The following is a 24833-nucleotide window of genomic DNA, read 5'->3' as shown; positions in this document are numbered from 1 at the left end:
TATATTTAAATTTATAAGTTATGTTCAAAACAAAAAATAAAAATTTTTAATATAAGTTTAAAACGATTTTTAAAAGCTTTAGGAAAAAAAAAATTGGGAAAAAGTTTATAGTATGATAAACACTTTGGGTACAAATAAAAAACAAAAAAAAAATTACAAAATATCACAACAACATAAAACAGCTGTGTATTTATGTATATGACGTAATAATTATAACTGTTACGTCATAAATAAACATGAAAGGAGTACAAATCTAATAAAAGCTGCTTATTAATTGTAGGTAGAAGTTATATTAGTAGCAATTTGTTAAATGCAATTACAACCTATATAGAAACTTTTGTTTTAAACTTGATAAATATTTTTTTAAATTATTTTTAAACTACTAATTATACTTTCAAATGCAGGTTTTTGTTGCAAAATTTAGAATATTTAAAGTAAATTACAACCATTTAAAAAAGTATGTAATGTATACTAAACTGATAAGAACATTTTTGTATTTTTGTAAAATAAAAATACAAAACAAAATATAGAATAATTGTATAGATGAAAAACATAGAAAAATATAAAATATATCTATAATGCTTCTTATAAGCAAAAACAGTTTCGTTATACACAACTATTATACACGATTTAAAAATTAGAAAATAAATTGGATTCATTTCAAAATAAATTCTGAGAAAATTGCAAATCTATTCAAGTTTTATTTTAATTACTTATTTTATATTGCACAAAATTGTACTATATAATATTTAAGCTTTTTTTTCATCAGGATTTTCGATAGTTTGTTTTTTTTAATAGTCAAAAACTGTTAAAAAATTACAAAAACAGAACAACACTTTACAATATTTAGATTAATTATTTTAAATTTTTAGATAATACTTTTATCAGTTTGTCTTATAGTAACCAAACTTGCAAAAGACTAAAAAAGTTTATTAGTAGTTAGTCACTTCGACAAATTTTCTTGTAATTAAACTATAAAAACAAAATTAGAAAGAATATACAAACGTTTTGGTAAAAATAATAACTTTTGGTACAAATTTGTACAAAAGAAGCCACTTATACTTTGTAGAAATCTAAATAGAATTTGGAAGACTTCATTTTTCTTTAGCATGTCGATTCGTACTTGTAGAAAATATCTAGAAAAAATAATACTATTACCTACATATACTTAGATTTGAATATTTAGTTTCTGAAGAATTTTATCTAAACAAGCATAACTAAAACTTTATTAAAATTATTGTGTTAGAGTTTGTAAATAATATTTTGTCAATATACATATGTGTTTTCAAGTTTGGATTATTAAATAGTTATTAAAAATAAAAGTAACAATATTGTTACTGATTTTAACTATGTTAACAAAGTTTGTTCCATAAAGATCAAAATTTTAGAATTTCAAAATATATTTATGTAAGGTACTAAAATATTGTCATTAAAGGAACAAGAAAATACTTTATAATTAGGCATTATTAGGTGTTTTAGTTTGTGCTAATAAAAACGTAAGATTGTAAACTGCTTTATAAACAGTGGTTATTTTAATCAGTTTATTGTTATTTAACTTTAGAACACAAACTTTAAAATGTATAAATAATTTTAACTTATTTAGTCTACATTTATATTTCAAATAGTTTAAGTTACTTTTAAAATAAATATGTTCGACAAATAGAACAAACTCTTTAATAAAAGCCACTAAAATGATCATCTCATTGTGGTACGATTTTAATTACACATTTAAACGATTTAGGCAAACAATATTAGACACTAGTTTATTGTAAGTAGTATTGTTGAAACAATATACCACTAATCTTTAAAACAAACTAATTTGGATAAGTGCACTTACTTAAGTAAACTTTTGAAACAACAATTTGACTGATTAAAATTTGTTATTTGTATCTATTTTTACTTAATAAAGATTATTTAGTCAAAAAAGTTTAGTGTATTACTTTTAATAGTAGAACAAATTAGGCGTACATACACATTTTCATCACACAAATAGATATTTATATATAATAATTACAAGAACATAAATATTTTTCATAACTATTGTTTAAAACTTACTGAGTATAAAATACTGTGACTTAAAACACTTTAAGTAAGCTTTAAAACCAAAAACAAATCGATTCACTAAAACTACCATTTGAAGTTTAATATGAGATATTTTGGAATCTTAATTTTAAAGTACAACTTTGTTATCATAAAAATAACTGTAGTATAAGTTTGTTTTACAATTTACATCAATTATTATATACTTATTTTACTACTTTCAGTTTTAATACAAATATAAATATTTAAACAATTTAATTTTACAAAAACAAGTAGACTAAAATATTTTATGTCTTTTAACCAAACTCACTAAACTACATTCTAATAAAATTAAATAAAACATAAATCATTAAAACATAAATCATTTAATACAATCAAATTAATATTTAAATGATTTATTGTTTTGTGGTATTCTTAAAAGTTTTTTTATGAGTACTTTATAAATAAACGCTTAATCATTTAGCTTTAAAGTTTACAACCATAAACTGATATTTTAAAGTTTAACTTATACCTTTGGAATTTTTATAAACATTGATAAAAATATTTAATGTGGACACAATAAATTTAAAAAACTTATAGTTTGATAATTTACCAGTAAGTTAAACATGAAATCTAGCAAAATTTAAAAAATAAAAAACCGATTTGATTTGCATCAAATTAAACTAAAGTTGATATCTTATTTGGAAAGCTTTAAACCAAAGTTTACAAGAAATTATCTATTTCTATAGATTTTGCAACAATAATAATAACGTTTATTCAAAACCATGTTAACCTTGACATTTGAACATTTCTTAATTAATTTTGTATATCATGATTTTTGTTATTTATTAATAAGTAATTAAGATTATGTAAAATAAGCTAGACATAAAAATGTGAATAAATTAACTTTTCAAGTATAAGTAAATTTCAAAACAATAATAACAAAACTTTCTAAACAAAACTAAAGAAGAATAATCTACTGAAAAACATTAATAGGAAAATTAATAAAATAACTAGTACATAAAATAAAAAGATTCAGAAATATTTGATAGTTCGGACCTAAACAAAACATTAAGTTTAATATTAGAGTTCGAACTCTAAACTTTAAATGTAGCATATTTCACGTTGCTTATGGAATTTAGACAGCTTCTTTTATATGTCTCTATATGAACTTACTAAAATAGTTTTAGTATTTTAGTTTTGAGGGTTCTAATAAATTCAATGTATAAATTTTCTTTTTTTAAGTTAACGAACAAAAAAAAGTCATGTAATTAAAGTTTTAATTTGATAAAAAATTTATCTTTAAAACGTAACCGAGCAAAAAACAGATAAAAAATTAAAGTACAGGTAAATTTAAAGAACTTTACAATAAAAAAAAAGCATACTTTCATTTTATTTTGGCTGACTAGATTTATCACAATAATTAAATCAAAAGTATTAAGCGAAACACATCTATTTTATTTGCTACAACAATATTAAAGAACTTTTAAAAATACTTTAGTTTAAAAGTTGTTTAAGAATATAAGTGGCAATTACGAATAAATTGTAGAGGAATTTATTTACAACAACTAGATAAATATTATTGTATGTGTTCAATTATTTTTATTCAAGTTGGTAACTTAAATTCGAACAATAAAGGTATTAAGGAGACAAAATATTTCGAAGTTCAAGTAAATTCCTGCTAATATTTTAATCACATAACAACTTGAAGTTACGTATTTTTTCGTGTTTTTTAATAAAAAATACAAAGTATAAAGTAAGGTCTTCATATTTTTCTTTTATTAAAACATATGTAATAATGAGCTATATAAAAATTTTCAAAACTTTTACATATTTAGTTTTTTATACAAGCAATACAACTGTTCTTGTACATTTACCAATAAAACGTTAAACATTACGTATTATGAAAATAATTAGTTTAAAGCACAATGTTTTTAAGTAAAGATAAACAAAAAATGTGTATAAAATTTATGTAAAATGAAAGGTTTTTGTTTTTTTTTTCATATAATCTTTTATTTAATTAATTATAAACCAAGTGGTTTGAATCGAGTTTCAAAACTAATTTATATAAACCCGGCTAAGTTAAAATTTGCATAATACCTATGCAATGTAAAGAATTTTAATCTCTGCATTTGCACTTTTTTCAACTCAATTATCTAAAGGTCAGGTTTTTTGAACAAAATAGCTTTTTTATGAATAAATCTTTGGTAATAATGACTTTGTTTGAAATAACCCTTTTTGTTTGATTAGATTTTAATTACGAGTGATTTTTAATAAATACAAACAAGCACCTTGTACAAAACTGTTATTGTTATTTTGTGAAGTAAATGTTTTTAGTGAACTACATACAAATTCAAACAGTAAAATAACAAAGTTATTTTGTTTAAAAACTTAGTAGGCTTCATTTCTTTTCTTTTGAATTATGAATTTTATGAAATTAAAAATAACTGCAGGGGTTTAATTAATTAAATACAACATTTTTGTTTATACTATCGGCTTAAAAATTTTTTAAATATAAATACATTAAAGCTTTCATCACGCTTTTTAATCAATCCACAGAAACTTTTATTATTTTATGTTTCTTTCTTATAATCATTCTAAATTGTTTAACCTTCATAGTTTGTAATTCTTATATTATTTTTTTAACTTTTGAAAATATATTATTTTACAATCTTATATAAAAAGATTAAATTCAAATAAAATAGTTCACTTTAATTTTTCTTCTAAAAAGATAAAATAAGTATTACTTTTAGATTTTCATTACGACTTATAAAACTTTAATGAATTCAGAAACATTTTAAAGATAAAAACTTAAGTTTTTATACTGAGTACTTATAAATTTTACTTATAAGTTTTTCTAATTTTTTAAGGACTTATTTCATTTTAAGTACACCGTTCAAAACACATTGGTTTTATATTCAATACTTTTATGCTTAGACTATAATTTAGCAGAAACAGCTGTAAATAATTTTTATAAAAAGTTCAAACTCTTTTCACTCGAAACTAAACCAAATTTTATAATTGATTAGAAAGATTAGAAAACATTTTGAACTTTAAAGTACTAGGTGATTTATTACTTCAAGTGTTATATTAAAAGTTAAAGTGTTGGAATTCACAACTTTGAAGTTAATTAGAATAAAATGTTAGAGTTTAAATTCTCAAAATACCTTTGTGTTATGAATGAAGTGAGGTATTTTAGTGAATTAGTTTGGTTATAGAGTTTTGATATTAATTAGAACCCCTGTAGTAGTTTTTGTTTTTGAAGTTTTAAAGTTCAATGCAGTTAGCAAAAAAACAATAACATATAAAAATAATACAATAAATAATCATTGGATAAAACGTGATTAGAGCTTTATCCATTACATCTCAATTAGTTTTCTTTAAATACTTACTTTGAATCTAAAAAATAACGAGTTATACAACAAACTATAATTAATAAAAAAATTTAGATTTTTTTGATATATATTAACTTTCTGTATACTTACATTTTACTAACAAATAGTAGAATAAAACAAAAAAACAAGAATTTAAACTTTCTTTCTACATTTACTTCATACTATATTATATGATATAAATAATAGTAATTAAACAAGCCAATTATTTATATTTTCTTCAAATCAATTAATTGTATTTCAAAATTTACTATATTATTTAATAAATCGCATAAAAAAATACTATAATATAAAAAGCAAAAATTTGATTTTCCTAACACCAATAAATTACTATTTCTACATTAATTTTATAGTATATTAAATAATAAAATAATATTAAACAAACAAACCAGAACTTATATTTTCTTTACATCAATCAATTTTCTTTCCACGTGCACTTCAGACTTGAACTCATATCCTCCTTTAGACTTCATGTGGTCCTGGAGCTATGAAAACATTTTGTTAAAAAAATAATATAATAATCAAGTTCCAATTACAAATAAAAAAACAGTGACTTATGTTCTTAAAGCTATAAAAATATTTTGTTAAAAATCATAATAATAATGGTAAAGTCTCTACTACAATAGAAAACAGTAAGTTGTGATCTTTAAGTCAAAAAAAATTATTTTTAAAAAGAATATTACTTTCAGTTTAAATACTTTAGAAACATTCAAGTTGAGAAAAACTTTTGTTATATAAAATGGTTCAAAGAAATTAATTTATCATTACCATTAGCAAATTTGTAAGCAACCAATTAAACCAAAACAAATATTTTGTTATGACAAATTGGTTTAAAGAATTGTTTACGGAATAATCTGAAAAGTTTTAGAACATGAAAAAAAAGTTTTAGATATTTGCTATGTCTATTAAATGATTACATTTTTACATTTATAATTACAAATTACATTTAATATTATTTACTTGTTGTTATATTTATTTGGCAGTCAACTTAATAAATTTGTTTAGTTAATAACTATAAAATCATTATAAACAACAAATACGACATCAAGATATAGACTTTACCATTAAAGTTCTCTAAATTGGAACATATTTTAAAGCAAAGCTTATTTTTAGCAACTGTGAAATATATTATCTGCAAAGATTAACAAGTTTTTACTAATTTGAATCAATTAATTGAGAATTTAGCTACTTGACTTTAATCAGTAATTAAACAAAATGCCAAAAATACTAAAATAAAATGATAAACTTGTAGTTTGGACTACTTAATGCTTTTTTAAATTCAATTTTAATTCATTTTGAAATTAAAAACTTAACAGCTTTTAATTTCAATAAAATTGGTAGATTAACAACTACACAATCTCAACAATTTTAAAAATTGCTCCACTTAAATCTATATAAGTATTTGATTAATGTATAATTTATTTTTAAGCTGTTGTAAAAAATAAGTTGAAAAATTAATAATTAAACATAAATATCAAAAAACTTGTTCATATTCATTGCGTATTATTTAAGTTTGGAAGAACTACTTAAAAACATATATTTTCATATAACCAGTTATAAGTTATAGAGGTATAAATTTATTATCAAAAACAAAAACACTTACGTTTCAAAACCATTAACAGGTGTATGGCACTACATATTTTTTGAATTACTTATTCAGATCATATAAATAAAGAAATTCAGCAACTTTTTGCAAAAGTAGAGCAGTTAAGTGATTAATTATTCATTAACTTATTTTCAAACTAATTAATTATTAATGAGGAAGTTTAACGTTTTTTACGAATCAATAGAAACAACTGTTTGCGGGAAGTATCACATTTTAAATTTAATCGATAATTTTATCGAGCTTTAAAAACTTGAACGCTAGATTTACGCTAGAAAAACTTATTACACTAAGTAAATAAAAACTGCTTTACATTTCAATCACAAATTAAAGCTTGCAAAAGGCTTATTTTAAAATATGTTCTGTATTTTGAATGGCAAAATTTAAATACAGTCAACAGCTTTCGAAAATTTTGATAATAAATACTTGTAGCATATTTTTTTATATCCACAACATAAACTTTAGTGTCAACATTTTTTATTTTAGACTGAAATTATTCGAATAACTATTTTAATCTATTCAAAAATTAAAATAATTTAAACAGTTTTTTAATTTCTAAATAGATGCCTTATAAACAGTCTATTGTCAAAAGTGTATAATGAAATCTATGAAAAGCTTTGTAATTCAAATTAATATCAATCAATTTTGCTGTTTTTGAAAACACATGCTTAACTAAACAAACTTCATGCGATTTTATATTAATAATTAATTAGAAAGTTTAACGTAAAATTGTAAAATTTTAACGAAAGAATCAATTAGTTTTCCACAAAGTTTTATAAACTCACACAAATATACTAATTTATATTCTAAACTTAAAGTTTACTACAAAGTTTACGTATAATTAGAAAATTAACAAATTGCAAGAAAATTTAGCATTAACTTTATTTTGAGGTAAAATGTTTGAGAATACATATGAGAAATAAATTTTTTCATTTTCTACCGGAAGTAACTTTTGTGACGTCATAACATGTATTGATTGTCACGTAGATTTTTTATTCATAATTTAAATACATTTATATAATATTTAACATTTTATACGTAAAATTAAAGAGTAAAAATTCATATATCATTAATAAAAAATTTTTGCAAAATATTCAAACATTACTGCATCAAATTGTTTTATCAAATTTAAACTAATCAAAAATTATTTTAAATACATTGTAATTTTTCTTATAATATTTTGTGTTTTTAGTTGGAAAATAATTATTTTAAAAAATTTCTTGACTTGAAAACTTCGTTGTAAAATTTACTTAATTGAACGCAAAATATCCACTCATTTACAAATTTTTAAATAGGAAAAATCTTTTAGCCCATCACAGCTACTTCACTCTAATTAAATTATATGCTGATTCAGTTAGTTCAATTTAAAAGTTTTAATGAACTTTTTCTATTTAATTAAAATAACTATATGTAAATTAGCCAACCTATCAATCATACAACGAATTTTAATTAAATTAATTTAGAACATTTACTAAATTGTTGTCTACATTTAAACTATTACATGTACTTTAAGTTTAAGGTTATATCTAAATCAGTATAGTAATATGTATAACAACTACTTTTAAAATAAACTAAAATTAGTTCTACATTGAAACGTTTACATTTTTAGTATCGTTATTTACAATAATAAATTTCAAAATACTTTCCAACAAAATATTTAAGCTTGTAAAACTTTATTTTAAATATTAGCACAAAAAAGCGCTATTAAATTTTTGGTGAAAATTATCAGGTTGAAATTTTAACATCACATAATTATTTTAATACTTCTAAGTCATTAAAAACAACTTAAAAAGTTTCTTGGAGAGATTAGTTTTTACTTACAATTTTTTTCATTTAAAAAATTCTTAAATTCTAATCGATAAAATGTTTGTAAAAGTTTTTAAGTTTAAACATGTATTTTAATTGTTAACACTGTTTTTAATATTGTAAATTATTAAAATGTCAGAATGAAAACAAAATTATTTTGTTACTTCTTAAACATTAATAACAACTTTAATTAGTATCCATCAGAGATTAATTTTACCTAAAAACTTTTTTCTATTTGGTAAACTCCAAGAATAATGTACATTTATAAAGATAAAAACATGACGCAAGTATAAAACCACGTATATAACTTTTCATAAACAATATAAAACTTTATATAACCTTAAATGGATGAAATTAAATAAGAAATGTTACTTTTGGACATTTTTTTTATTCGTAAAACTTTTTTTTACAATTAAAACTTAATTTTTTTAAGAACTTATCTGACAATGGTATAAACATGTTAAGAATTTTTTGATGACAATGAATGTCATAAAAACATTTTTAAGTGAAAAAACTACACTACCAATTAAAAAAAGAAATTTTTCCAAGTATTGTTAAATTGTTTTTAGCTAGAAAAAACTTTTAAAATTTCAATGGTTTGTGAGAAACTAATTTTTAAAAACCTTCTTATATGACGTAGATAAAACAAAATCTTCAAGTTCAATTTAAACAGGAAAAGAAATAAAACTTTACCTTTTAAGGCAATAAAAAAATACAAAGTTTTGTCAATTGCCTAATTTATTGGTTTTTGTATTTTAAATTCACTCCCATTATTTATAAATTGTTGTGAAAAAACAAAAACTTAAAACCGCAAACTTTTACCTTTTGTTAAAAATTGACTAAAAATATTTTACTAACTTTTGTAAAGTGAACTCATTGTTTAAGAGATAAGTTATTCACATAGATTATTAATATTATGTTGAACAATGATTGTATTTAAAACATTTAAAAGTTTTCATAAAAATCTTGTAAGAGCGTGTTAATTAAAATCACATTAATAAAATTAACAACCTTTTTGTTAAAATAGACCAAAAATATTTAGCGTTTACACAAAAATATAAATTTTAAACATTTCAATTTTCACGTAGATAATTTATCTACTCATTAAAATGTGTTTGAAATAATATATTTTTACAAGTTTTGTAAAAAAAACAACTAATTAAGTTGTAATAACGTTATACAAGTTTTTATAAAAGCTTTACAATAAATCTTAGTTAATAAGCACAAGTTTCATAAATAGGATGTAAAAGCAATCATAACTTTATCTAATTATTCATGCCTTTATAAACATATGTGATTTGCTGTCGAGTGTCTGATTGAAATTAATTACGAAAAATTGTTTTCAAACGTCTAGTCGTTAAAATAAAAATAGACAAAAATGACACATGATCTTATTAGTGTTATAAAAATTTCAATAAAAATAAAACTAATCTAATCTAATAGCAGGTGTAAGTATTTACGGTTATTGTTATTTATAAGTTTTAAACATTGGTTTAGAATTAATTAAATGTAACAAGACTTAACAATTTCAACACTTTATCTTAATATCATACGGAATTTTGTTTATTTTTATTATTATATATAGTAAAACATGAATAAATTTATTAAGATTTGACTGATAAACAATACAAAGTTTTATGAAGACTAATTACACATTTTGCAAACCAAGACCAATAACGTAATTCAAAATAATTAATATTAGTAAAGTTCTTAATTTAAGCAGAGTTTTTAACAAAACACAACTAGTTTTAATTACCTGAGTCAAATAAGTTAATTTCACTAGTATTATGTTTTTAACAAAGCTTAGTATAAGTTAATATCAGTTAAACTGATGCATAAAAACAAAATTGTATTAATTGTTTTAAATTTCTGCAAACAGGGTTAATTCAATAATTTTAAATTAATTATTTCACCAAAGGTTTCAATCTAATTAGTAACACACGCAAGTTAATAATATGCAATTTATTTTAATTATGTTCGGTCAAACTGTGGTTTTAATTGTTTTAAATTTGTTCGCTAGCAAGATTGTGTTAATTTAATATTCAGAACTAATAAAATTCTTCTTATTTTTTTTTAGTAAGTTATTATAACTGATTTAATTTTAACTTCTGTTAAAAAACAATACCACTAAAAGAAAAAATAAAATAAACGAAAACATGTCTATAGAAAGAGTATGGAAAAATTATAAAAATATCGAAAAATTAGAATTTATAATTATTATTACTGCTGTGTAACTGTGAACATTGACCTTAATATTTTAAACTTAAAATTTAACGCCAAACACAAAAACTGTTATTATTTTGTTAGATAAATATAACACTCTTTAAAAAAACAAGTCAAATATTGGTTCAATTCACTAAAAGTTCAAAAAAAAACATTCAAAAACAAGTAATCGGTTGTTAGCAAACAATAGTTAAACAACTATTAATATTATAAACCACATAAAAAAAATGATACAAGTTAAAAGAAAACTTTCCGTGAATGTAAATATAGTTTGAACTTGTCCGTAATAAACAAAACTGTACAAATAACTACATAAAAAATCTTTACACATTTAAAATTATAGATTAAAATCATCTAAAGAAAACTTTACAGTAAAAGAAAACAAACTTTGAACTTCAGACATCAAGGAATTATAAGTTTCTGAGAATATATTAAAATATTAAATATAAATGTTATATTAAAACAATAAGACTTAAAACAACTTCTTTTAACAAACATTATTTATATTATGTAGGTATTTTACTCATTTTATAATAATAATCTTTTATAAAAAATTTTAAAACAAATTTATCGAAAAATTTTAACGCTTACTAAAGTAGTCTACTTACTTAACTTACATAGAATTCATAAAATTAAAGACCATTTTTAAACAAACTTAGTGATCTTGTTTTGAGTTAATTCAAAAGTTCAAAATAATTTAAATCTAAAAAAAAGAGGTGAGATGCAAAACTAAAGATTTAATATTATTTAGAAACATAACAATAAGTTACTTACTTTTTAAGTAAAATGCTAGCTAAAAACAAAAAAAAAACTTTTATAGGTGTAATAAAAAGCTTATTTATAATATTAGATAAAAAAAAACATCGATAATACTGAAAGAAAAAATATGAGAAAAATTAACTTATAAAAAGCAAAAATCGAAAGACCACAAATGAAAAAATAACGAGCAAAAAAGGACAATATACTTAAAAAATTTGATATAAATATTCCGGTGCAAAAACGTAAGTTTAAATTGACGCTAAATTTCTCATGAAATTGAAGAATAATTGCAATAATGTGAGTGGCAATTACGTGACGTCGTAACCGTCACATTGTTACGTCATAATAGAAAGTACAAATTGGATTGATACGTCACAATAGAAAGTGCATGATAGGTGAGTATGTGTGACATGATAACTAACAAGTGTTGGTTTTATACATGTTGTATTTTTGAAAGCATGTGATTATAGTTTATTTTAACTTATGTATTTGCTTTTTTTTTTTGGTACAATTTATTAAATATGAATCACATCAAATTATAAAAAATAGTTTTACTTATATCTGTTAATTTTATACTTTTTTTGTTAAAACAATATTTTTTTTGTTGTGACACAAATTGGGCTGAAATTATGTGTGTTTATGTTAAGCCAATAAAATCACATAGATTATTTTACTATTTAAGTCAATCTTCCAATAATCATTTAAAAGCATAACTTGTTCTTTTTATTTAAAAAGTAAACACTAAATATAGTTTTAGTCATCTTATTAAAATAAGTAATGCTCAAGGTAATATTTTATTCACTCATTATAAACATTGTTTTATATTATAATTATGTTTATGATATCTTTTTTAAATTAACATATTAATATATACTTATAAAGTATTAAACCTAGATACATAAAATGTTACTAATCACTGCATTTACACATAATTTTAAAAACTGTTAATAAATAATTATTTTAGTGATTTATGCTTAAATAGTTATTAAAAGTTATTTACATTAAGCAAAATTATTTCAAACAAATCATATTACAGACAAATTTATTGATTTTTACAAAGGAAAGATGACTAATGTTTTTTTCTATTATTATATTTCTTTTTTGTATGTTTTGTCTCTACTTTTCAAAACAGATTAACTTTCACATCTGAAGTTTTGAGCCAAAAAATTACTGCAATTTTGCTGTCAATTTTTATTACACATAAAAATTTCTGTTAGTTAATTTTGCCTTTGTAAATGTAGTTGTGTAATTTTAAAAGACAAACTTTTTAAAATATATTTATCAGTCTATACTACTCTATGTAAACAGTATTTGTTTCAATATAGCTAATGTTAGTCATTTACTTGATTAAACTTAAAAATTAATTATTTTTAAACCAACTATACTACACATATTGTATTATTTTTAAACTTACAAAAAAACTATGTTAAACGACTACATGTAACTTTTTAATGACTTTTCTTATAAAAAACATCTTAACAGAAATTTCATCTTTAAAATAGTTGTATTTATAGTTAAAAGAGAACTTTTCAGATTTAAATACTTAATTATTTGTAAATTAAACTTCAACGTCATTCTAGACACTAAAAAACAATTAAGTAACAGCTAATTTCATAAAGAAAATGCAACTTTATATGTATTTAAAATAATATATATTGAATATTAAAAATAGAACTATTAAACAAAGAAAACTAAACCTTAAATAAAGAAACTAAAATCTACTAACAGTAAACTAAACAACAGACAATTATACAGTACTTAGGTTTCTACAACAACATTAGGATTAAATAAGGAAAAAAAACTGAAAAAATCAACTTAAAAATAACACAAAGAAAACGAAAATAAAAGTAAACAAAAATAAAAGTAAACAAAAGAAAATAAAAGAACGTTTATAAATAGAAAGTCCAACAAGTAGCGACTTACTTAAGCTAAGACAACAAAAAAGACAAAGAAAATAAAAATTACAAAAGAACCTACTAATGTGTATAAAAAGACTAAATTACTTTCATTTGAAAGTCATCAATCGTCTAAATTATTTTTAATTAAACTAACTCGACTATGTTCAACGACAAAAATTATACTGATAAAAATTTATTAAAAATGAAATATAAACAAAAATTTACATAGTGTTTAAACTAACTTACAAAAAAATATGATATTTGGCAACTTTTAATTTGGTTTACAATTAATGCCTTTAATTTCAAGTTCATAAATGTTAAACTAATATTTATTAAATTATTTTAATTTGTTCCACACTCAATAACAAATTTATTTTAAAACTCTAACTTAGCCATAATTAAATTAACGATAAAACACTAGCCCTAAAAACCGAAAAAAAAACAGAGAACGATAATGTAAAGTTACGAAATAGGTAATGTTAAAAACTGTATTTATTAGAACTAGTAAACTTTAAACATATACAGGATATTTTTTTTTAAGTGTGTAATTATAAACAAATACAAGGAAATTTATATTTTAAAATTAACTTAAATCAGCCAGAATTAAAAATAAAACCTAAACTGTTTTGTAAGTAGATTTTAATGAATTTAACTAAATCAATAGAAATCAATGAACAATGTATAATCAATGAAGATACTTAACTATTAAAATTTACTACAAATGAAAATAAAACACAAAAGAATTGATTGTTTGGTACACATTATAAGCTGACACTTAGACATTTATTAAAAGGTTAAAGTGTAAATGAGGTTAGAATATTTTTGTTTTAACTAATGAAATTTATTATTGAAACCTTACTAAAATACTTAGTCTGTTTTAGTTTTTAGCTGGTTTTTAAAATGTATTGGACTTTTAAATGTTTAATGAAATAAGTATAAGTTAATTAGTTCATAATTCAAAAGCCATAACATGTCTTAATATTAATACTCAATAAATATAGAGGAGACAGTTTAAAAAAAAAACAAGAAACACAACCATAAATAGAATTTTTTAGACCACTTACTTAAAACAACAAAGAAAATAAAAGAATAAAAAACACAAAAAAAATTTGCTCACATACTTTGAACTAGACATTGAATTTTATTAAAGGTTAAAGTCTACATAAGTTTTTAAAACCGCTTGCTATAATATAAAAGAATATATTAAACTACTGAAAGAAAAAAACTACCTTTACAACTTGAAAACTTTCTGTTATCAAAGTACTATTTACTAAATATATAAAATTATACCTTATTATGAATTTTTAAAAAACTTATAATGTTCAATAAATTCCTTGAGTAGCAACCATAATTAGCAACTTACTTACTGAAAGAAAAGATTTTCAAGATTTGAACTATTTAAAAACTATAAACATTACATAATTTAAATCACAACACATCTGTGAGTCAAAAGCTCTTTGTATTCAACAAACTCCAACAGCAACTATATTTACAAATTTACTAAAAATAATTTTATCAACACTGTGAATTTTAAAAGAACTTACATAACTTTTATCAAGTAGTTCAGTGAAATAATAAACAAAGTAAAGGCACAAAAGAAATAATCCTCACCCAAAGTAGACAATAACAACTTCACAAACTTAGTTGGAGGTATATACGTGGTAAAAATTGTTTTATTTTTAAAACAGCTACCTAATTTTATTGTGTTTTAACAAGTTTAATATTTCTACGTTTAATATGTACTTTGTAACAATCAGAAAAAATGATGTAATAATAATAACTTACACACTTAGTTCAAGGTAAATTCGTGTAAATTAAAATACCATTTTAAAACTAAAACTTATCTTTGTTTAAAATTAATTTTTGTTTTAACAGGTTTAAAAGTTTAATATGTTCACGTTTAGACGTATTTTAAACTAATCAAATTTTTTGTGTAAAAATTTCCTAAAAACATATAAAATAACACGTTTAACAATATAAGAAAATACCTCGTTTTAATATTTTTATTTACATAAAATCAAAATTAAACATTTTTGTCGATAACAATGAATTACTTCAATTTCACCACTTTTAGAAATAATATTATACTTGTTAGAATCTATGTTAAAACACTTAAATTACATGTTTTACTTAAATACATACTATAATGATGTGTGTAGTTTCGACATGTTTTCTTAAAATAAATTTTAACAACCGTCAAGTATTAAAAACAAATTTTAACTTTTGTCGAGAAAAATGTTTTACTTAGGCAAGCTAAAGATATTTTTTCTTGGCAATTACTTGTACCAGACTTAATGAACAACTAAGTAAAATTTAATTAAGTTCTGATTTATTTCCAAAACAATTTATAACAAATTAGTAAAACTTGTAACAGTATAATAGAAACTTAAGTAATTTCATTTATGAATTTTATAATCATTAAATTTCACCAATGCACTTGAAAATGATTTTTATTGTTCCCAGATAAAAATATTCTTAGTGTATCTCTGAATACAAAAAAAAGTATGTCCTTTAAAGTATAAAAAAAAATTATAAAAACATTTTATAATAAAAAGCATTTTTGGAGAATTTTTCAACTTTACACTAGATTTTTTTTAATTCAATATTAATTTTTCATAACTATTATCTTATTTAGACAAAATTAGTAAATCAAAAAAAATTTAAGTTTTTAAAATAAATACAGTATTATAGAATAGCTAACACCTTTACTTTTTAGGTCTTATGTAAATTTTCTAAATATTAATACATAATGATTAAACTATAAATCCAAGTTAGTTTATAAATCCGTAAAAAAAAACTTAAATTATTATAAAAATATTCAAAACAAAGATTTATAATAGAAGTATGTGTTATTTCACAAAAAAAGGACAAGTTACTTAGGTTAAGATAACAACACAAATATCAAAAAAACAACTGTTTTGCAAATAAATACATACTTAAGGATGAATAACAAAGAAATACACATACACATATTAATAAAGTGTAACTAAAACAAAGATTTTGTACAAAAATAGTTAAAACTACATGTACTAAAATGTCTATACGTGTTAAAACTTATATCACTTTTAAAACAATTAGAATATTTTATTTTAAGAATATTTTTACAATATATTTAACAAGTTTTTCACAATAACATGTTCACGTTTTCATGTATTTAATTTACGAAAACGGATTAAATCATTTGTAAATTTTTATGTTAGAACGTTAAAAATAACACGTACAGACTATTTATATTTATAATTGTAAATTTTTCAAGGACCGTGTTTTACTTATAAATGCATTTTTCTTACAATTACATAGCTACTTTTTATTCAAATATTTATGTTTGCATATTTTTACAATTTTTTGTTAAAATAGCACGTATAATGTATAAATCAGAAAATTTTATGTAAAACATTAATTTCAGAACATTTAAAATGACACGTTTGAAAGTGTTTAAACATCGAATTAACTTCATTATAAGTGCTTCAACAATGTTTTAACAACAATCAGTGTAATGAATTTAAAACAAGATTAGCGTTTCTCTTTAACATTTTTTTACTACGAAAATTAACAATCGAATCTTGTAATAAGTTTTAACTTTAAATTATAATGTTTACAATAAAATTTAAATAACACTTATATCGAGTAAATGTTTTACTCTAACCAATATTTTGAAAATATCTTGACTTTAAGCAATTATATTGTAGTCACGATGTATTTCTGATATAAATTAACCATAAAATATTTTTTTAGAAAAATTATGTTACTATAAAAACAAAGTTAGTTTTTGTCTGTTTTTTTTTGGACAATTATCAAAACTTTTATATTAAAACTAAAATTGTAAACTTACTTAAAAAAATAGCTATCGAATAAATATACCCACGGAGAAATACTTATTGAATTCAAAATAAATAAACAAAAACGTCGTTGAACTTTAACTTAAATTTTCATTCAAAAGTTTTATTCATAAAACTTTGAAACGCATTCAATGGAAGTTTTTTAGAGAAACTAATTTCAAAACTAAATAACAAATATTGGAAATGTTGACAAAATGTAATATCATATTTTTTTCACTTGTTTTTACGAATTTTCAATCTTTCCATTTATATATGAGCATAAAAGGGTAAATGTTTTAAAAAAATATAAGAATTATAAAAATTGCATTTTTTTTTACACATTGTTTATCATAATTATCTTGATGTTTTTTTTTTTTAATTTAATTTTTTTATTTATTGAAATTTCAATCTAATTCAATTACTTTACAGTAAGTGAATTTTTTATACCTTTTCAATAAATCAACTTATTGAGAAATTAACTTTTTCTTATACAAACACAGGAAATGAATTTATGTTTATCTTATTAAATGTAAAAATTTATATTTGTTTTTTTTTAAGATTAACGTCATAAAATCAGAAAAATCATTTTTATATGTTTTTTTTTACTTACTACTGACATTGAATGTAAATAACTGTAAAAACAAAACGAACGTATTAAAAATTCATATTAAATTGTTATTAATTGATATAAAAATGTTAAAAGCTTTTTTTTTTGAAGTTATAGTTATTTTTACATCAAAACTCAAAAAGAAAATAAACTGCTTTTTAAATTTCATTTTATATTATATTATTTGATTTTTTAAAACAATATACAGAGATCTTATATTTTTATTTAAACTTATATGTTAACTTTATCATTCCTACGTGTCATTATTACATAGGTGAGTAAAAACAGAAATTTCAACATCTTATTTGGACATACGATTAGTAATAGAAATTGCAATAAAGGAACACATTGAGTTCAATTGCCCATAAATTAACCGAAAGTTATAGTTTTAGAAAAGCAAGTGTTTTATTTTTTACTTTTTTTCGTGGAAAAAATGAGCATTTTAAAAATAACATTATTTTTATTTAAAGGTATCAATTACTTTCATATAACCCTTTTTTAAGTTTTACTTATAAAAATAAATAAAAAAGGCACTATAAATAACGTTATGTTTATTTGGTAAACTGTAAATAATATCACTTTTACTGGTGTTTAAGTGAAGTTAAAAAAAAATTAACACTGTGTTATATCTAAAATACTTATATTCATTATATAGATATTTGTGTATATAATGTTGTAATCAAAATTTAACACCCGAGATAAGCAAAGTTTGTCTAAAAAAACTACTTTAAGTAAATTTAACTTATTAAGTTATTTATTAAGTCCACTTTAGCATAATTTAAAAATAGTCTACATTTTTGAAATATAAGCAATGAGTGTAAAATTAATCATATTTCATTAATCAAGTTTATTTAACTTCATGTATTACTGTTATCTAATTTTAAATATGAGTATACAAAGACAATGTCATGGCTAAAAATTTTTTTTTTCTTAATTAAAATATTTACAATCCGTTTTTTACTGATAGTTGGTTTTTAAACTCTTTCTTTTTTTTACTTGTCTAAAAAAAATGTCTTATTTGTCTTTCATATGTGTATGGTTTTATTATGAACATGTTACATTTTATTATGGAAATCAAATTTGTTATAATATAAATTAACGGGCAAACAAAAAAAATGACTTATGTGCTAATATACAGTAAGTCTAATTCAATAGAAACAAAGAACTTTTTTTTCAAACTCTAATTTTATCATTAAGGTAAACAAAAACCAAAAAGTATTATTAATCAAATATTTAGAAAAATCAAAATAACATGTCAGTAAAACATTGCCAATAATATTATTTAATATGAATAAATACTTACTTATTTAATTTAATACTTTATAATTACCCCGACAAAACAAGATTATATTTATAAAACAACCTAACAAAAATTATTTTAATAAACAGAATATTAGTAAAAAAAGTGTTACATAAACCAAAATAAGTTTTGATCACGTAAAGACATAATAACAAGTTTATTTAAGCAATTTCATTATTATAAAAATTTGTTAACAAGACTGTTTTATATATAATAAACAATTACTCAAATTTACTTCGATTAAAATATCATGCAGATAGTTTAAGAAATCTCACATGAATTTGCTTAAACAAAGAAGTTATATAAAAACTTGTATACACTAGCTCAAGAAAACTTATCTTTTAGTTTACACAAGCAACTTATTTACATTCATGTTGTTTATACAAGCATCTATTGTTTATTTACTGTTTGTATAAGCTTTACCAGTACAAGAAAAAATTACATGCCTTATAAAAGGGTGTATCTTAATAAAAACTTCTAGTTTCATTTGAGTTTTTTTTTTTGATTACATCTTTCAATTTTTGTACACTTAAAATAAAAACAAACACATTTCTTCACTTTTTTTTTGCTATTATTATTAAAATTTTATTTGGTTGTCTTAAAGTTAATTATTAGTACTTATATCCTAAAACATGTTTTGTTATCAAATGCTATGAACTACATAGTGCAGCTTAATTAAAATATAATAAATACATATTGGTTTTATTCAAAACATTAAAGTTTTAAATCATATTAAAATCTTTTTTTTAAGGTTGGCCAAAGTTTGTTGTAAAAAAAAGATATGTATAATCATTAAACTTTTCTACAATCATTATCAAGGACCAAAAACTGGAATATTTAAAGTTTGATAACTAAAAAACTTGTAAGTATTCTATCAACGTTTTATATGTATGTCCATAAAAGATTATGCTTGGTTATTTAGTTTACTATAATTCTGTTTTAATAAATATGTATATGGATTCATTTAGACAAACAAAATAAAAAAAAAGGGTAAACATATACCAGCTAATAGATAAAACCTTGTATTTACAAAACTTAAATTCAAGTATTTAATCAATAGAAATACCTGAAAAGTTTAAACAAAAGAGCTTTTCAATATATACTTTATAAATATTTAATGAAAAAAGTCTAGACCTCATTAGACAGCAACATTAGTTATTTTCTATTTTATTTTCAAAGTATTTGATCAATAATGCTGCCAAGTTTTAAAATTTAAAAGTTTCAATGTAAAGTTTGATTGATGCTGACAGTTTTCACTGAAACTTTCTAAAAAATCTAAATAAAAAGTATAGTACAGTGCTTATTCTTTTATCCGGACTACACTTATCCAGACAGTTTTAGTCGAGATAAGATTTTGAAAAATCTTTAATATTTAACACAAACAATTTTGTGAGATACCAATATTAAAGCTTTAATGCTGTAAGAAAATCTTAAGTTATTTTATAAATTCTGTATTTCAGTTCATTATTATGACGTTATAATACTACTATAGCTTCCATTCGATAATGTTCAAAACTACTTTAGTTATTAAAAACTTTTTAATGTAAAGTAATTTTTTTCAACAATGTTACTAAAAATATTACTTAAAGTTTTTTATTTAAACTTTTAAAGTTTTCTGGTGGTCAAAGTTTTGATTTTTATTTCAACCTATATTATAAAAGTTGTTAATTCAAACATATAGATGAGGTGCATCTCAGTTATTTTTACTTATAAATTATATAAGTTTTACACAGTACACATACCAACATAAATATGAGCTAGAAGTTTTTAAAATAGTAAAAAAAATATGCCAAAGTCTTTTTTAATGAAGCAGTTTTGCCTAAGCATGAGTTTGTACAACATTTTGAAAAGTGAAGAAAAAATTTGAAAAGCAAAAAATGAGGAGCTGAGCTTTTATTATTTATTATGCATTGCATCATATACAGCAGTCTTATTATTTTATGAAAAAAAAAATTATTTACTTATCCAGAAAAACTCTTATCTGGACATGCTTACAGAATATCTTGCCCAACATGTCCGGATAAGTGAATAAGCACTGTACTACTATGTAAACTTTAAAACTTTGATTCAGCAAATTAAAAATAGACTTGTTCAAATGTAATTCATGTATATGTTTAAATTTAAGTTTTTATTAAACATTTTTATCATGCTAACAAAAACCTAGTTTATTAATAATAACAAATTTAAACATTTATTTGTTAATTTTTCATATTTATAGTAGTTGTTTAAGTCTGCTTTAAAATGTTTGAAATTTTGAAGCCAGTTACAATTCTTATGCTTAAATATGGACTTCAACTTTTAATTAAGCAGATTATTTCATACACTAACAGCTTCAAGTTGCTTACTTACTAGTAAAGGAAGTAGTCATACTTTTATGTTTGACAAACATCCTTTAGAGAAAATTTATAAGGCAAATTTTGTTCTCCAAGTTTGTAGAATTTTTTTTTCAATTGTTAGAAATATTAATTTGAATAAAATAAAGCACACAATCAAACTGTTATATAACTTTTCATATTTGAATTTCAATAAAAACATTATGCCAAATTGTAAAATTTTAAAAAGAAAACATTTTACTAAAGTCTACTATCTGTTTTTTTAATTGAAATTTTTAAAAACTGTTTCAAATACAAAAAGTAAACAAGTTTAACACATAACCAAAAATACAAAATAAAATAACAAAACAACACACATTGGACTATGGACTTTATAGTTAGCATAAGAAAACAAAGTTACAACAATTATTTCAAAATAATAAAAAATATAAATATAATGCAAAACACAATGCTTGAACTTTTTAAAGTTTATAAAGCTTACATCAGTTATTTAGAAATAATACAAATAAACTTGAAGTTGGTTAATGAATAATGAAACAATCAGTAAGAATATGGCAAGTACATATTTGATAATAAACCATGTTATATGATTTTTTACATGCCACATAATTGGTGTGGTTCAAATATATTTTATGTAACATGATTAATTAAGTAAGAATGATTAATTTAAAAAAAAAAATTGAAATATACATACACTGTCCAGATTTTCCACTACCAATGTGATTAAATACATTCAAAATCTATTTAATTTGTAATAATTATAATATAGTATATAAATAAAAAAAATTTCAAACAACTTACCCCATCACCACCGCTCTCTCCACTACCGATATGATTGAGATGCTGAAAATTCACTGGGGCTCCGATCATTGAAGGATCCAATTTCCTCCTGCGCTTCTGTGAAACAAATTAACAAATATGAAGAATATTTTGTATTTATTTGTGCTATTCAAAAGAAGCTCTTTAATTATATTTTTTCTTAATTCTTTTTAGTAAAAATATAGAAGTACCTACATAAAGGGCATAGGGAGGTGCATCTTAATTTTAACACGTTGATCTTATTTTATAGAGTTTTATCTGAGCTATCAGACATTTTTAACTGCTTGAAAAAAGTCAAAGTAATTTTTGAGATATGAGGGACCAAGTTTGGTGACCTCAATAGGTTACTAATAGGAGGCACAAACAAGAAAAACAAAAAAACATCATTTTATTAAAAATTTATCTCCTCCTTCATTTTTTAACCAATCTTCTTCAAGTTTTTACAGCAAGTAATTAAAAAAGATTGAACGCTGCAATTTTTTTTAATTTTAAAAAATAAAATATTTATTTAAAAAAAAAAAACTTTTTTTGTGTTTTTTTATGTTAAATAATTATTTTTTAATATTTTTAAAATTTCAACACTCAAAGTCTTTTAAACTATAAAAGGAACACTTCCTAAAAGTTTGAGGTCTCTAGCTCAAAAAAGGAAAAAAAAGATAGATTTTTAGTAATTTTTAAAGTTTCAGAGAAAATTGACCCCAAAAAAATTTCTATCCAAATGCTTGTATCGGAAACTTTTTATAAAAATTACAAAATGTCAAAAGTTAAATAAGATTTTTTTATTCTATAAAAACTAGCTTGTAGTTTATACTTCAAGCTTTCATATAATATCCAATGTTATTGTTAGCAAAAAAAAATGTTCGACGTTCCCCCCTATGCCCTTAATAGCAAAAACTATGTTTTAATAAATTAAGAACTTTATACTAGTTTTTTGTCCCTAAAATTTTTGTAAAATGATATATATACAGCTAAGTGTGTTAAATGTTATATATATGAACAATAAACACTACTTTAATTATGAAATGTTTAAATACAATACATTTCTTTAAATGATAAACATTTAAACTTTGAAATTCAGCAACATAAAATTTTTCTACAAACAAACTGAGAAAAACCAAAACTAAATAATAGTTTTATAATTGCTATGTTTAAAACTGAATTGAAGACAAAACATTAAATGTTTCAGAATGTTATGAAACATTTAAAAATAACAAAACAAAGACTTATTTTATAAAACTGACTCTGTTTCCAGGTTTCTGGGTGTTGATGCAGCAAGTGAAGCAAAAAATTGTTGTGTCTGCCATGTTTACTAAATAAGTATCTAAAAAAATTAATTAATTAAAATATTGCTGTGCCATGTTTACTAAATAAGTATCTAAAAAATAATAATAAAAAAAATATAGTTGTATCTACCATAGTTACTAGACAAGTATCTGAAAAAATTAATTAATTAAAATATTGTATAAGCCATATTTACTAAATAAGTATCTGAAAATATTAAAAAATAATTAAATGTAATTAAAATATATGGGTAGGTGTCAAATTTGCACAAGGGAAAAAAATAACAAAACTGTATGAGTGCTCAAAGATACTTTTGCACGAAGACACTTTTTCACAAGGGGATAAAATTGCACAAATACATTTTTTCACAAGCAGACAATTTTACGCGAGTTTTTTTTTTCACTTTCACTGTTACCCTTAACCCTTACCCTCAGTCAGTAACTTTTTTATTTTTCTTTTTAAACATTAATTTATCATTTATTTTGTTACTCTGTTTTCTTTTTTTACTCTTGTGCAAAAATGACCATGCAAATTTAAGCCTTGGTGCAAAATTGTCTTTGTGCAATTTAATCCCCTTGTGCAATTTAGTAACCTTGTGCAAATTTGTCTTCACACAATTTTGACCTTTTCTCAAAATATTTTCTATAAAATAGAATAAATATCAACTACATTAGTTACTAGATTTTCCAAAAAGTAATACAATATTATTAAGGCCATAGAGGGGGGGTCCAACATTTTTTTTTACAAAAAAATATTTTTGACTTTTATATGAAAGCTTTAAATCAAACTACAAGCCTGTTTTTATAGAATTCAAAAATATATTTTAATTTTTGAGATATTTTATTTTTTGTAAAAAAGTTTCCGATACAAACGTATGGACCGCAAACTTTTTGGGGTCAATTTTCTCAGAAGTTTAAAAATTCACTAAAAATCTATCTCCTCCTTAATTTTTCAAACAACATTCTTCAAATTTTT

At 21.5% G+C, this 24833-nt stretch overlaps 1 protein-coding gene across 1 annotated transcript; it reads right to left on the bottom strand.

Annotated features, from left to right (window-relative positions):
- Positions 1-759: 759 nt before the first annotated feature.
- On the bottom strand, positions 760-23894 carry LOC145829765 (CDC42 small effector protein 2-B-like). Its single transcript, XM_082937635.1, has 4 exons — positions 23819-23894; positions 22560-22655; positions 5801-5896; positions 760-1136 (listed from the first exon to the last, which is right to left on the bottom strand). Exons 1-3 carry the CDS (start codon positions 23879-23881, stop codon positions 5807-5809), a joined length of 249 nt encoding a protein of 82 aa, XP_082793761.1. The 5' UTR covers positions 23882-23894; the 3' UTR covers positions 760-1136; positions 5801-5806.
- Positions 23895-24833: the final 939 nt, after the last annotated feature.

Source organism: Thalia democratica, chromosome 2 (assembly GCF_965202585.1).
Source record: "Thalia democratica chromosome 2, ktThaDemo2.hap1.1, whole genome shotgun sequence".
Lineage (NCBI taxonomy): Eukaryota > Metazoa > Chordata > Thaliacea > Salpida > Salpidae > Thalia > Thalia democratica.
The sequence above is the reverse complement of the archived record's forward strand: the minus strand, read 5'-3'. Positions and strand labels throughout refer to the sequence as shown.

Excerpts from the sequence above, each read along its gene's own strand:
- LOC145829765 (XM_082937635.1), bottom strand. The coding sequence starts at position 23,881 with ATGGCAGACACAACAATTTTTTGCTTCACTTGCTGCATCAACACCCAG. Across the intron at positions 22,656-23,818 it reads CCCAGAAACCTGGAAACAGA|AAGCGCAGGAGGAAATTGGA; the intron begins GTCAGTTTTATA and ends TTTGTTTCACAG. Across the intron at positions 5,897-22,559 it reads GAGAGAGCGGTGGTGATGGG|CTCCAGGACCACATGAAGTC; the intron begins GTAAGTTGTTTG and ends ATGTTTTCATAG.